Source organism: Salmo salar, chromosome 29, assembly GCF_965601325.2.
Source record: "Salmo salar chromosome 29, fSalSal1, whole genome shotgun sequence".
In the NCBI taxonomy this organism is placed as follows: domain Eukaryota; kingdom Metazoa; phylum Chordata; class Actinopteri; order Salmoniformes; family Salmonidae; genus Salmo; species Salmo salar.
In genome coordinates, this window is record NC_138319.1 from 25,622,574 (window position 1) to 25,637,083 (window position 14,510).

At 40.5% G+C, this 14,510-nt stretch overlaps 2 protein-coding genes across 3 annotated transcripts in view; one reads left to right on the forward strand and one right to left on the reverse strand.

Annotated features, from left to right (window-relative positions):
- Window positions 1–4,709, forward strand: part of LOC106590427 (A-type potassium channel modulatory protein DPP6) — a 293,267-nt gene extending 288,558 nt beyond the window's left edge. For both annotated transcript variants that reach the window (XM_014181451.3, XM_014181452.3), the window contains exons 23-26: window positions 432–490; window positions 617–689; window positions 783–856; window positions 2,631–4,709. In XM_014181451.3, coding sequence (XP_014036926.2) covers window positions 432–490; window positions 617–689; window positions 783–856; window positions 2,631–2,780 — 356 coding nt within the window. In that variant the 3' untranslated portion in view covers window positions 2,781–4,709. The remainder of the gene's footprint in view (window positions 1–431; window positions 491–616; window positions 690–782; window positions 857–2,630) is intronic.
- A 1,265-nt stretch (window positions 4,710–5,974) lies between these two features.
- Window positions 5,975–8,467, reverse strand: LOC106590426 (gamma-glutamyl hydrolase). The gene is made up of 9 exons (XM_014181446.3): window positions 8,191–8,467; window positions 7,812–7,920; window positions 7,594–7,644; window positions 7,398–7,482; window positions 7,147–7,285; window positions 6,833–6,939; window positions 6,646–6,736; window positions 6,404–6,538; window positions 5,975–6,213 (listed from the first exon to the last, which is right to left on the reverse strand). Exons 1-9 carry the CDS (start codon window positions 8,276–8,278, stop codon window positions 6,095–6,097), a joined length of 924 nt encoding a protein of 307 aa, XP_014036921.1. The 5' UTR covers window positions 8,279–8,467; the 3' UTR covers window positions 5,975–6,094.
- Window positions 8,468–14,510: the final 6,043 nt, after the last annotated feature.

Here is a 14,510-nt window from a genome sequence, read left to right on the forward strand (position 1 = left end):
TGATGGTGCAGACACCCCTCCCACGCCAACACTACAGTGCCAGACAGATGTGCCTATGTGAGAGAGAGAGCAGTGATACTTGGGAGGGAAGTGTGAATGACAGCAGAAGCAGGTGTGGGGGTTTATGACTCTGTTCATCTCAGACTATGGTTTCTATCTGAAAAGATGGATGTGTTTGAGAGCTCACCTGACAAGAATGAATACTCATCGTTAAGGAGTTTTAAAGTAAACTACAGCTGCACATGACATCATCTGTAGTATTTTCTGCTGTGTATTGAGGTATAACAAGAGGTTTGTGTGTGTGTGTATAAATGAGGTATATCATGCTAAATGAGGGTTATTAGCACTAGTGTTTCCCCAACTTATTTGAAACCACTACGTCCCTTGATAGGATCTAATGAATTGATTCCTTTTGACAACCTCTCTTCCAGCATCAGCTTTTTCAGAGAGATACCTGGGAATGCCCAAGCCTGACCCAAGAGCATATGCGGTATGCCTTCTTCATTCAGCCTTCACTTGGACTTCATGTATGAGCTGTGTTTTTTCTATTGGCTTGTAATATAACATCAGTGTAGTACTGTGTATCATAAAATATATCTATGTAATTTCTCCACAGATGGCAAATCTAGCACACAGGGCATCACAGTTCCTAGACAAGAAGTTTCTGATTGTTCATCCAACAGCAGATGGTATGAGATCCTTGAAAACCTTTCTAGCCTAACAAAATGCTTTGTGTTTTTAACAATAAGATGGTATGTGTTGGTCTCCTTTTCTCTCACCAGAAAAAGTCCATTTCCAGCACACAGCTAAATTCATCTCCCAGCTGATCAATGAAAAGGCAAACTACACTCTACAGGTGAGAGGTACTTCCCAGAATGACACGTAGAAATGGGATATATAGAATGGCTACCATCAATAAGGTGCACCAATTTAACTGGAACAGACACGCCAATGTGTCATGTGAAGCAGATATATTGCTCATTTGCTAATCCAAAATGCATCCCAGTGATTTGGCCTTTCTAGGCATTCTATTTCTCTGGGGGCATATTTTGGGCTAGAGCTAAACCAAGGTGTTGTGTAATCCCACACCAGCTGATGGATTACACCTCACAATGACCCCCCCCCCCCCCCCATCTCACTTAATGAGATTATACTCCCCTTTTACGAGGCTTGCTTTAACAGGGTCAACTAATCCCATTAAGACATGGAGCATTTAGAAGTCAGCGTTTAGGTCATCGCTGCCTCATAGGTCCCCTTATATGCTCTACTGTGTGTTGACTGAGTAGGCTCATCAGTAATTCAGTATGTGGACACCTGCTCGTCAAACATTTCATTCCAAAATCATGGGCATTAATATGGAGTTGGTCCCCCCTTTGCTGCTATTACAGCCTCCACTCTTCTGGGAAGGCTTTCCACTAGATGTTGGAACATTGTTGCGGGGACTTGCTTCCATTCATCCATTGAGGTCGGGCACTGATGTTGGGCGATTAGGCCTGGCTCACAGTCGGCCTTCGAATTCATCTCAAAGGTGTTCAGTAGGGTTGAGGTCAGGGCACTGTGCAGGCCAGTCAAGGTCTTCCACCCCAATCTTGACAAACCATTTGTGTATGGACCTTGCTTTGTGCACAGGGGCATTGTCATGCTGAAACAGGAAAGGGCCTTCCCCAAACTGTTGCCACAAAGTTGGAAGCACAGAATCGTCTAGAATGTCATTGTATGCTATAGCATTATGATTTACCTCACTGGAACTAAGGGGCCTAGCCCAAACCATGAAAAACAGCCCCAGACCATTATGCCTCCTCCACCAAACTTTACAGTTGGCACTATGCATTGTGGAAGGTAGCGTCCTCCTGGCATCCGCTAAACCCAGATGTGTCTGTCCGACTGCCAGATGAAGTGTGATTCATCACTCCAGAGAAAGCGTTTCCACTACTCCATAGTCAAATGGCAGAAAGCTTTACACCACTCCAACCGACGCTTGGCATTATGCATGGTGATCTTAGGCTTGTGTGTGGCTGCACAGCCATGGAAACCCATTTTATGAAGCCCCCGACGAATAGTTTTTGGGCTGACATTGCTTCCACAGGCAGTTTGGAACTCAGTAGTGAATGTTGCAACCAGGGACAGACAATTTTTACACGCTTAAGCACTAGGCGGTCCCGTTCTGTGAGCTTGTGTGGCCTACCACTTTGCGGCTGAGCCGTTGTTGCTCTTAGATGTTTCCACTTCACAATAACAGCACTTAGAGTTTACTGGGGCAGCTCTATCAGGGCAGAAATTTGACGAACTGACTTGTTGGAACAGTGGCATCCTATGACGGTGCCACGTTGAACATCACTGAGCTCTTCAGTAAGGCCATTCTACTGCCAATATTTGTCAATGGAGATTGCATGGCTGTGTGCTCGATAGTATACACCTGTCAGCAACGGGTGTGACTGAAATGGCCAAATCCATTTCATTTGAAGGGGTGTCCACATACCTTTGTATATATAGTGTACTTTGAAGGGGCTTAGATGATGATGATGATGTTAATAATAACATGTTTATTATAGCGTCTATATGAAGCTGCATGTACATCCAGAGCAATATGAATGGATGTGTGGTGACCAGTGTGTTGTGTTCCCCCTCAGATCTACCCAGACGAGGGCCATTTCATCCACAGCGAGGCCACGCAGCAGCACCTCAGCCAGTCGCTGGTCAACTTCTTCGAGGAGTGTTTCCGGCTACCGGACAAGGTGTTCGAGGAGAGACTGGAGGAGGAGATTGAGGAAGAGGGTTAGCCCAGACAAAACCAACACCCCAAACCAGAGCTCCAGTCTATGCCTAAGCACAATGCCAGCCCCCATACCTGGTTTCCACAATCCACATGATATGCAACCTTCTCTTGGTTTCAACCCTCTTTAGTCCTTTTTTTCCAATTTCACCTTCTGGGTTTCCCCTGCGTTTCAGCATGATCAACCCTGAGACTGCCGCGTTGCAGATCAACCCTGAGACTGCCGCGTTGCAGATCAACCCTGAGACTGCCGCGTTGCAGATCAACCCTGAGACTGCCGCGTTGCAGATCAACCCTGAGACTGCCGCGTTGCAGACGCTTGCTTATCTCCTCCTCTTCCTCACCTTTTGATTCAGCACGACTCCACAAGAGACTATCGGCAGACATTTCTTTGGCATCGACACAATGAATACATTACGATGAAGGACCACTAGCTGATGTCATATCTGGAACGTGTTGAAAAGGCGGTCGTGCCAGGAATAGGCATTCTCTGGTCATTTTATGTTTAAAAGAACAAGCTCCTTGGATTCCAAACGACTGGTGAGAGGGAAGGAACATCAAAATCCACACACAAACTTTACCAGTCAGTGAAGAGAGGGAAGACTCTATAGCACAAACTTTACCAGTCAGTGAGGAGGGAAGACTCTATAGCACAAACTTTACCAGTCAGTGAGGAGGGGAGACTTAATAGCACAAACTTGTGGTCGAAGATACAGACTCCACATGGTATCTGACGGGTCAAACTGGCTCCAGCCCAGTGTCTGGGGTGTGGGTGTCTGTGGAGAAGGGAATGCTCCTATTTTGAAAATCGTGAAGAGACCTTTTCATGTCTGACTGTGCTTGTGTCTGTTCCTTTGTCAAGTAGCACATTAAACGTTCCCTTCTTTGGACATCGATACTTTGTTTTTACAGTGTTCAAGTTTATCTTGGAATCTTCTTGTAGCCTCAAGTATGTATTTAAATGGTGTAGTCTACATTTTTCCATGTCATGAAAAGGATGTGAACCGAATCAGTTTTGTTTTGTTCTTGATTCACTTTCTTGGTTTTGTTGCAAATCGTTCTCCTCCAGTCATTTGAAATTCGAAGCATAATATATTTGAGTCACTGTGCCTTACTTTGGGAGCAAGCGGTCCTTTTTATGGACTCCTTTTGTGAAAACAAAATACAACATGGATCATTGTAAAGAAATGTTCTGTTGACCATGGCACCAACTACTGATGGTTAAAGCTTCACTCTGAACACTTTGTAATGTTGTCATAGAGTACGTATGGCATTATATTAAGAGTCAAGTAAGAAATGGTCTTCTCTAGTTCCAAATATAACCAATTTCCAAAATGGTTGTAAACAGTAGTAGTTGCATGTATCCTTACATTATTTTACAGATGTTCAAATGGTAATGAAATTGTTTGTCTGGCTAACGACCACATAAAATGGTTATGTTTTAGAAAATGTTGTGGCATTCCAAACCCCTCTCAGTATTACAATTCAAACCCATGAGTGGGTTTGAGGTGCCACTTTAAAATTGGTGGTGTTGTATGGCCAAAAGTAGTAGTAGTAGTACATTTGTATATAAGGTAATTAATAGCTTAGAATCATTATCACAATCTTTACACTATGAAATACAAAGGAATTCTAAAAATGTGAATTCTTGAGGCATGAGTCTGCATTTTTAATTTGTCATTTTATCTGAATGCTCATTCCTTTTACTTTGTCTATGCATGTTACCAAGTTATTTACAACTCAATGCGATCTTCGATAGCTCCATTTCCAAATAGTATTTTTGACATCTTGAATGTTCCATACTGGCATTACATTTACAGTAGTATCGTGATTGAGATCCCAGTCTCGTCAGCTTGATGTGTAAATGTTACTCAAATGTCATTTTAGTCTCTTAATATCTGAGTGTTATTTGTGCATAAATGCATTTTGAAAGTTACATTTGAAATTTATTTTTGTTCTCCTGTTTCTGTCCTTGGGTTGAGTTTAAAGTGGACTTTGTTATCATCAGCATCTCTGGTGAACTTTCTGACACTGGCGATTGAACGTGAAGATGGAATTTTGTCAAGTGATCCAAAATAGTACACGAGACAACTGTGGCATGGGGGTAAATATTAGAATTAAAAGTATTTTATCGTCGTACTCTTTGTAGTTTATCTATTTTGGTTCTTATTGCAATGAACTTTCTCTCCGCTTTGAATTGTGTTTCATAGAAAAACATTTCATCCTCAAGCTACACAAATCAACCAACTGTTTTGTTGGATAATATAAGAATGATTGTTTTAGGTTTGTTCAAAACAGACATCCATAGTCATACGAACAACTTTATTGTTCTCAGTTAGCCTACTTTCTTTGTAAAACCTTTATCCAAAATATACAAATCAAACATTAAGCTTTTAATTTACAGAAATGTACATTAAGTGTTGCCGCAAAAATACCAATACAATTATTGAAATAAAAATGTTAAATTACATACAAAAAAACAATACTCCATCAAAAGTAATATTGTTCAAAGGCAGACTTGATTCCAGTGAACAGGATTGTAGGTTTATATCAGTACCATTAAAAACAATTTGGGTCGTTCCACCAATTAGGTTCCTTTTGAGTAGTATGATTTATTTTATTTCACTTATTTTAACATTGTCATTAAGAGCACATGTTCAACTTAATGAAACAAATTTCCCCATCGCAAGAGGTTAAATAAAAAACTATAGTGCCAAATAAAGTAACAGGGTTGACGACCTCATCTTAAATCAGACATAAATTCCTTTGTGACAGGGGGAATGGAAGCTTGTTGTGTACAACAGGGAGGGGCAATTGAATTCAAACTTCACAAAACATTTATAACCTTTCCAGCCTGACCATCTATGGGTAACAGGGTTGACGTGTTATGCTCAACCCGCTCAGTTTTTCACCACCAAACACCAGAACATGGGTTAAAACAGTAGAACCAGCTCACCTGCTTTTACAATGAGATACGCAATGTCTCGGGAAAAAAAATCAGTTCAGTTCAAGTAACAGAGTTGACCTGAAAATGTGGGAGTTTTTTTTAACCTTAAATCACTAATAACATTAAATAAATAATCTTCAGAAATGACTCGAGCAATAAAATAACTAGGGCTTTACAATGATCGTGAACTTGGAGAAATGTTGGGGTTAAGTGGGTTAAAATCTTCCTAGAAGTCACAGAGGCTGCACAGAGGGCATGTTTGGCACTTTAGCAAGTCTTTATTAATATAAAAAAATCAATAGTTCATATAACAGGCTTTTAAAATTCAATATTTGTCCACAATTTCTACTTAAAATATCAAAAAGACACTCATTTCAAAAGTAATATATTTGTTCAAAGGCTGACTTGATTCCAGTGTACACAGGATTGTAGTTATATATCAGTGCCCTCTTCTCCACCTCCTCATCCTCAAATTTGTGAACGTTTTTTCTAGCTGTTAATGAAAAAAGCAGTGGCATAGATTAGTGGTTGAAACATATTGTAACAGGTGGAGTTCGATCTTGACCACACCCTTCATGGTTCAGCCAATTCAAGAACTCTCCATGTTACAATAACATCAAGCTACATAGAGACAAACACAATAGATTCAGTGTCATGTTGCAACACATTACTATGATAACTACCTTCATTGACAAAGAAATCGGCCATGAAGAAAGTAACCTTTACAGCCAATGGAGAGTGTGGAATGTACGGCTTTGTCCATTCAAATGCATTCTTTTCAGGGTGCCACTGGGTTCCATAGATGGGGAAACCATATGCTACAGAGAAAACAATGAACCCATCAATGAAAATGATCTTATGCAAGTACATGTTTAAGTTATTGTATATATACTACTGTTTGCTAAGTTAGAACAATGTGCTTTACCTTCCATAGTTGACACAAACTCATTTTTCCCATCACTGCTTGTGGTCAGGACTTTGTAGAACTTCCTAAGGTCTGCATTGCTGTTATAAATCTGGATTGCAATGTTGCACGAATAGTTCACAATTAATGCTAGAGGAAACATAAAAGCCTATCACTTTGTGATTGTACACAGACACAATGCACATACCGCCAAAGTGAGACTCCATTTATGGGAGTTTTCAGTGATTGGCTCAGAGGCCAGGGCATCCAGGAGCTCTGATGGGAAGCCCTTGAACATCCTACTCCCTCTTGATCCTGAAAGTGTAAGAATTTCACATTACTTCAAGTTGCAGATTATTGTTTCGGTGAGACTGTGTGCATTCTTGCAGCATTTGGATAAGTGAACCGGTTCCATTTGAGATTATTTGGGAAATGTAATTCTGGTCAAATCTGTTGAGTGATGCTTTTCTCTTATGTCTGTATGACAACATGGTGATACACGCAAGTACATATAAAACATACTGTTAGTAAACACCAGTGGCAATGCCACACCACTGGTGTTGGTGTGGGACAGAAGCATCTTTCCACTGGTCAGGTACGTCAATTCCTCAAATCCAAGACATGTGCCCCATACAGGGAAATAGTCACCCCTTGAGTTGGCCTAAAAAGTCAACAACAAAAAAGGATTAAGAACAGGTTTTTCCCCCCACATATTTGGTAAGGTAAAATGAAGCTCCACAATATGTGCAAGTATCAAAAGGAACATGTCATACCTCTATGGCAAGCTCATAAAAGATTCTAGCAGTGTTTGCATACCCAGATGTGAGGATGCTAACACCACCACCAGGGTAGAGTATTCTACAGGGGGGAAATATGTAGTTCATTTAAAAAAAAGAAAGAGCGGGATAAAGATTACAAAAACACCACAACAGTGGGTCTTGTACAGCAAATAGCATAGTTGATCCCTACCCATTAATGGAGTTGAACAGTGTTTTGTACTCTTCCAGTGTCTTATTTATCCTGTAGAAATCACATTAAAGTTTGTCAGAGGTTCATAATAAAGTAGTTAGGAAATTAACATTAGGCTTATCTAATATTCAGTCAAATGTTATGAGATATTCAGAACAATATTTGAAAAGCTGTTAAGTGCTCAACTATAGTACATTATTAATCTGCATGAAGCTTACATCACAGGGACGACTCTTGCTCCAGCAGACTCCAGGAACTTGACATACGATGCGGCTATATAAGACGCATTCTGTGGTCGAGGCGAGTATACCTCCTGCGCCAAAACACCTTAGGAAATCGCAGATACAGTTTAGAAAGTGAGGTACAATGAGTTTAATAAAGTTAACGTCTTTTCAGTAAAGCTGAGGACTAATTGTAGCTATATGGTTGATGTTTTTGATATCAGATCGGACTTTGAAGAAGTCGAACTAGTTATGCAACGTTCTAAACTCACATACTCATCTATTAGGCAGTGTTAATGATATAGGGAACAATTTATAATAAATAAATACGTGATGTAACGCTGTAGTTTCTTAGTCATGTGATGCAGAAGTTCACCGATGATAGGCTCGTCGTTCCTCTTCAGCGCTGTGAACGAGGACAAAGTTGAGAAAGCAAAACAAAACAGTAAGGCAAACTTGCTCATTTCCGAAACGTGTTTCCACGTGTGGATCAAATTGGTATCGTAAAAAATTGAAACGAGCTTCTCCGTCTAAAGAGGACTTGATGACACTGGAAACTAGTACATTGCTATAGGTTGCATACAGTTTATGTTTGTCATGAGGAAGAGCTCAATTGCATAGTCCTGGCGTCCTCTTCACCTTTTCAAAACCCATTGGAGAAGGTCAGAGGGGTGGGACCTTTGGCTTTATCAACCAATGGGTTTGAGGAGACGGAGAGCCGGTGGAGGATGGACATAACCAAATGAGAAAAGGCAATGTTCCTGCTACATTCATTATCATAAACTGCTGCGAAAATTATCATAAAACAACCTGCTACGAAAAAGTTTCAAGTTTTTACTGGCAGCATAATAAAATTGACATTACAGTTTTCAGCCTTCAAAATAAAAGCTCAGAACTGTAGAGGACAGGTTTTAGTTTTACTCTACTATCTTCTAAAAGTGTCCATTAACCTTAATCACATTGAAATTTCAATAAAACTTGAAAATAACAATATATTTAATTGTTCTAAAAGTGTTGGTTAATTGAAAATACAAAAAAATAAGATCTCACCTAATTTACACTTACTTTTTAAATATAGTGGACTCACAGGAGGCTGATGAAGGGAGGACGGCTCATAATAATGTCTGGAATGGAGTCCATGGAATGGTATCAAACACATGGTAACCATGTGTGTCATGTGTTTGATACCAGTTCATTTACTCCATTCCAGCCATTACAATGAGCCCCTCCCCAAGTAAGGTGCCACAGCCACCTGTGATTGGACTGTACGTTAAATATAATAATTGGACTGTATGCATCAGCTAATCTCAAATATGAACGGCTATTCTATATAATACCTGCAAGTTAAACAACAAATTGTGGCATGTACAGCAGTTTCAGTAGGTGTCTTCAGACAGGCATCCACAATGTTTTCATATGAGGAACAAAAATGACAAAACATGTATACATCCACAATGATGGGATGGATTAGATAAATGCATCCATTCCTCATCCATTTGTTTTTGTTTTGAAATAATAAGGATGAAATTATAAAGTGTTTCTGTTGGCGGAGATGAAAAATATCCCACAGTATTAAGTATTTGGCGCCCTCAGGTGTTTATTTCTTAGAGGTGTAGAGCAGGATGCATAAAGCTCATGACGTGTTGAACAGGGGAAAGCACTGATTCCCCAAATGAACAGTGCCTCAAAATCTGTAGGCCATGCAAACAAACATGCCAATATCCATTGTTGAAAACACAACTTTGATCTTATCTGTATGTATATACTGTATTCTACTATATTTTAGTCAATGCCACTCCAACATTGCTCATCCCCAATATTTATATATTTATTAATTCGATTATTTTACGTTTAGATTTGTGTTGTGGTGAATTGTTAGATACTACTGCACTGTCGGAGCTAGGAACACAAGCATTTCGCTACACCAGCAATATCATTGCTAAATATGTGTATGTGACCAATATATTTTTTTTAAAATGTTGTTTGATAGTAGGCTCACTATGTGTTTGATTATTATTATTTTTTTATTTCACCTTGATTTAACCAGGTAGGCCAGTTGAGAACAAGTTCTCATTTACAAATGCGACCTGGCCAAGATAAAGCAAAGCAGTGCGACAAAAACAACAACACAGAGTTACACATGGGATAAACAAACGTACAGTCAATAACACAATAGAAAAATCTGTATACAGTGTGTGCAAATTTTTTTATTTTTTATTTATTTCAGCTTTATTTAACCAGGTAGGCAAGTTGAGAACAAGTTCTTATTTACAATTGCGACCTGGCCAAGATAAAGCAAAGCAGTTCGACACATACAACAACACAGAGTTACACATGGAGTAAAACAAACATACAGTCAATAATACAGTAGAAAAATAAGTCTATATACAATGTGAGCAAATGAGGTGAGATAAGGGAGGTAAAGGCAAAAAAGGCCATGGTGGCAAAGTAAATACAATATAGCAAGTAAAACACTGGAATGGTAGATTTGTAGTGGAAGAAAGTGCAAAGTAGAAATAGAAATAATGGGGTGCAAAGGAGCAAAATAAATACAGTAGGGGAAGAGGTAGTTGTTTGGGCTAAATTATAGATGGGCTATGTACAGGTGCAGTGATCTGTGAGCTGCTCTGACAGCTGGTGCTTAAAGCTAGTGAGGGAGATGTGTTTCCAGTTTCAGAGATTTTTGTAGTTCGTTCCAGTCATTGGCAGCAGAGAACTGGAAGGAGTGAATGAAGTAAGGAGGTAAGGCAATAAATAGGCCAATAGTGGTGAAGTAATTAGAATTTATCAATTTCCACTGGAGTGATATATGTGCAGATGAGGATGTGCACGTAGAAATACTGGTGTGCAAAAGAGCAGAAAAACAAAAAAAATATGGGCATGAGGTAGGTAGTTGGTTGGATGGGCTATTTACAGATGGGCTGTGTACAGCTGCAGCGATTGTTAAGCTGCTCTGACAGCTGACGCTGAAAATTAGTGAGGGAGATATAAGTCTCCAACTTCAGTGATTTTTGCAATTCGTTCCAGTAATTGGCAGCAGAGAACTGGAAGGAAAGGCGGCCAAAGAAGGTGTTGGCTTTGGGGATTTCATTTTTTTATTTATTTCACCTTTATTTAACCAGGTAGGCTAGTTCAGAACAAGTTATCATTTGCAACTGCAACCTGGCCAAGATAAAGCATAGCAGTTCGACACATACAACAACACAGAGTTACACATGGAATAAACAAAACATACAGTCAATAATAGAGTAGAAAAAAAAAAAAAACGTCTATATACAGTGAGTGCAAATGAGGTAAGATAAGGGAGTTAAGGCAATAAATAGGCCATGGTGGCGAAGTAATTACAATATAGCAATTAAACACTGGAATGGTATATGTGCAGAAGATGAATGTGCAAGTAGAGATACTGGGGTGCAAAGGAGCAAGATAAATAAATAAATAAATACAGTATGGGGATGAGGTAGATTGGATGGGCTATTTACAGATGAGCTATGTACAGGTGCAGTGATCTGTGAGCTGGTCTGATACCTGGTGCTTTAAGCTAGTGAGAGAGATATGAGTCTCCAGCTTCAGTGATTTTTGCAGTTCGTTCCAGTCATTGGCAGCAGAGAACTGGAAGGAAAGGCGGCCAAAGGAGAAATTGGCTTTGGGGGTGACCAGTGAGATATACCTGCTGGAGCGTGTGCTACGAGTGGGTGCTGCTATGGTGACCAGTGAGCTGAGATAAGGCGGGGCTTTACCTAGCAAAGACTTATAGATGACCTGGAGCCAGTGGGTTTGGCGACGAATATGTAGCGAGGACCAGCCAACGAGAGCCTACAGGTCGCAGTGGTGGGTAGTATATGGGGCTTTGGTGACAAAATGGATGGCACTGTGATAGACTACATCTAATTTGCTGAGTAGAGTGTTGGAGGCTATTTTGTAAATGACATCGCCAAAGTCAAGGATCGGTAGGTTAGTCAGTTTTACGAGGGTATGTTTAGCAGCATGAGTGAAGGATGCTTTGTTGCGAAATAGGAAGCCAATTCTAGATTTAATTTTGGATTGGAGATGCTTAATGTGAGTCTGGAAGGAGAGTTTACAGTCTAACCAGACACCCAGGTATTTGTAGTTGTCCACATATTCTATGTCAGAACCGTCCACAGTAGTGATGCTAGTCGGGCGGGCGGGTGCGGGCAGCGATCAATTGAAATGCATGCATTTAGTTTTACTAGCATTTATGAGTAGTTGGAGGCCACGGAAGGAGTGTTGTATGGCATTCGAGCTCATCTGGAGGAACACAGTGTCCAAAGAAGGGCCAGAAGTATACAGAATGGTGTCGTCTGCGTAGAGGTGGATCAGAGAATCACCAGCAGCAAGAGCGACATCATGGATGTATACAGAGAAAAGAGTTGGCCCAAGAATTTGAACCCTGTGGCACCCCCATAGAGACTGCCAGAGGTCTGGACAAGAGGCCCTCCAATTTGACACACTAAACTCTATCTGAAAAGTAGTTAGTGAACAAGGCGAGGCAGTCATTTGAGAAACCAAGGCTGTTGAGTCTGCCGATAAGAATGCGGTGATTGACAGAGTCGAAAACCTTGGCCAGGTCGATGAAGACTGATGGCACTTTTATCGATGGCGGTTATGATATCGTTTTGGACCTTGATCGTGGCCGAGGTGCGACCAGTTCGGAAACCAGATTGCATAGCGGAGAAGGTACGGTGGGATTCTAAATGGTCGGTGATCTGTTTGTTAACTTGGCTTTCAAAGAATTTAGAAAGGCAGGGCAGGATGGACATAGGTCTGTAACAGTTTGGGTCTAGAGTGTCTCCCCCTTTGAAGAGGGGGATGACCCGGCAGCTTTCCAATCTTTATGGATCTCAGACGATACGAGAGGTTGAACAGGTTAGTAATTACACGCAGAAAATACTTCCTCAAATTACCGTCCATTCAAACATACCCAAACCATTTCATATCATGAAAAGCTCAAAACTAAAATATGTCCGTAGAGTAAGGAGACCGATGTAGCAGCATCCTAGCATCCCACCTTCAATTTCTATGTTGTCATTTTGACTGGCTGGATGGAAGCTTCTTTCTTGCTTGATGATAGTCCACTAAGAAAAGTTATTGGAAACTATTTGAAAGTTTGGTGGTGGGTGCAAAATGCAAATCAGTATACCAGACTGCAGACCCCTTACTGCTGAACCACTTACATCAGGTACATTTTTTGAGCCCAGTTCTTGTTTCTTCTCTTGATCCACCAGTTCCAACACTGTTTTTTTGTAGAAGAGGCCCATTGACTCGTCTTACTATTGACACCAATGCACCACCCTGAAACAGCACGGCAGGCCACAAAGCCAAATGAAAGATTTACTCTGTGCACAAATGTCAAAATAGAATGTCACTAACAAACATCAGGACATTTTTGGAGACTTCTCATGGTTATGACAGATTTATGACAGGTGTCCTAACACAGCCTAAGTGGGTAAGTGACATGTCATAACACCTGTCAAACTGTTCCGATGCATGAAAAATGACACTGTCTGTAACTTGACTCTCATTGATGTAAGATCATGACATGAGAATATTATGATACTGTTATACAGCACAATGCTTACAGAGTAGAAAAGGAAGACCGGTTGACATTTCCCTTCAAATGAACTTATCTCAAGTAAACAGTCAGCATCCCCCTGAAAGTGAATTAAACAGGACACTTATTACAATTTACTGCTGTTTCCTTTTCGAAAAGAGTATTGATCTCCAGAGGCCCACACAAAAGTTGTGTTCTTTCATTGCACACCAAAAGGAAGAAAACAAACATGGAGAGACTACCTGGAAACACCCTTTTTTCATTTTCTGTTCCAAAACTTTTACAAATATTTTCAGTTGTATGCCCAAATGAACAGGACACAGGTTGTGACATTAAACCCCAGCCTGGTCCCAGATCTATTCGTGCTGTCTAGCAAGATGGCACTTAGGTCTAGGACCAGGCTACTGGTCTGGTACGAGGGTCTGGATAATGAACCGAGCACACGAGGGCAGGAATTATTTTGGGCTAGGGTTAGTTTTAATGGAGGGTTACCAATTGGGGTACCAAAAGTGCACCATTATCATAATCAGATGGTGACTGTAGCTGAAAAAGCCTTTACCACTTTGAAGCGCAACACGTCATCTCCCTATTCGCTCCTCCATTTTCTGAAGATGGTTTGAACAGCCTTGCATGACCCACACCATCTCTGTTAGAGATCTATAAGTACAAACATGGATAACAGCATATTAATCCTCACATTTCAAAGTAACATCAAAACTACAGCAGCCTGACAGCTTCTTCATTCATTATCTGGCTGAGCATGACCACTTATTAGAGAAAACGAATTAATGTTAACATTAGTCCAGCTCATACTTGTGAGATAACTAGCTAACGTTACATTATTTCACCATCTGTGACAACCTTTGAAAGCTGCCTTAGTTACCTAGAAGTCCTGGGGATGACAATGCTTTCTCCCACTGCTCTTCTGTAACATTTTTAAATGGACAATGTAGACACATTTTTTACCTCAAAGAATTACTAATGTTACTGCTGCAGCTAGCTAAAACAACAAGAAATGTGCTGGAGTTAGTTAAAACCTCTATGGGCTAGGTGGGACGCTAGCGTGCCACCCGTGGTGCACTCCATCAACAGCAGGTGCATTTCAAGAGCGGCAAATTTGAATC

Bases quoted from the DNA above. Each gene is read 5' to 3' on its own strand.
- LOC106590426 (XM_014181446.3), bottom strand. From the start codon at position 8,278: ATGAGCAAGTTTGCCTTACTGTTTTGTTTTGCTTTCTCAACTTTGTCC. The intron at 7,286-7,397 runs GTATGACATGTT...TTGACTTTTTAG, and splicing joins TTTATGAGCTTGCCATAGAG to GCCAACTCAAGGGGTGACTA. The intron at 6,737-6,832 runs GTATGTGCATTG...ATTGCAATCCAG, and splicing joins AATGGAGTCTCACTTTGGCG to ATTTATAACAGCAATGCAGA.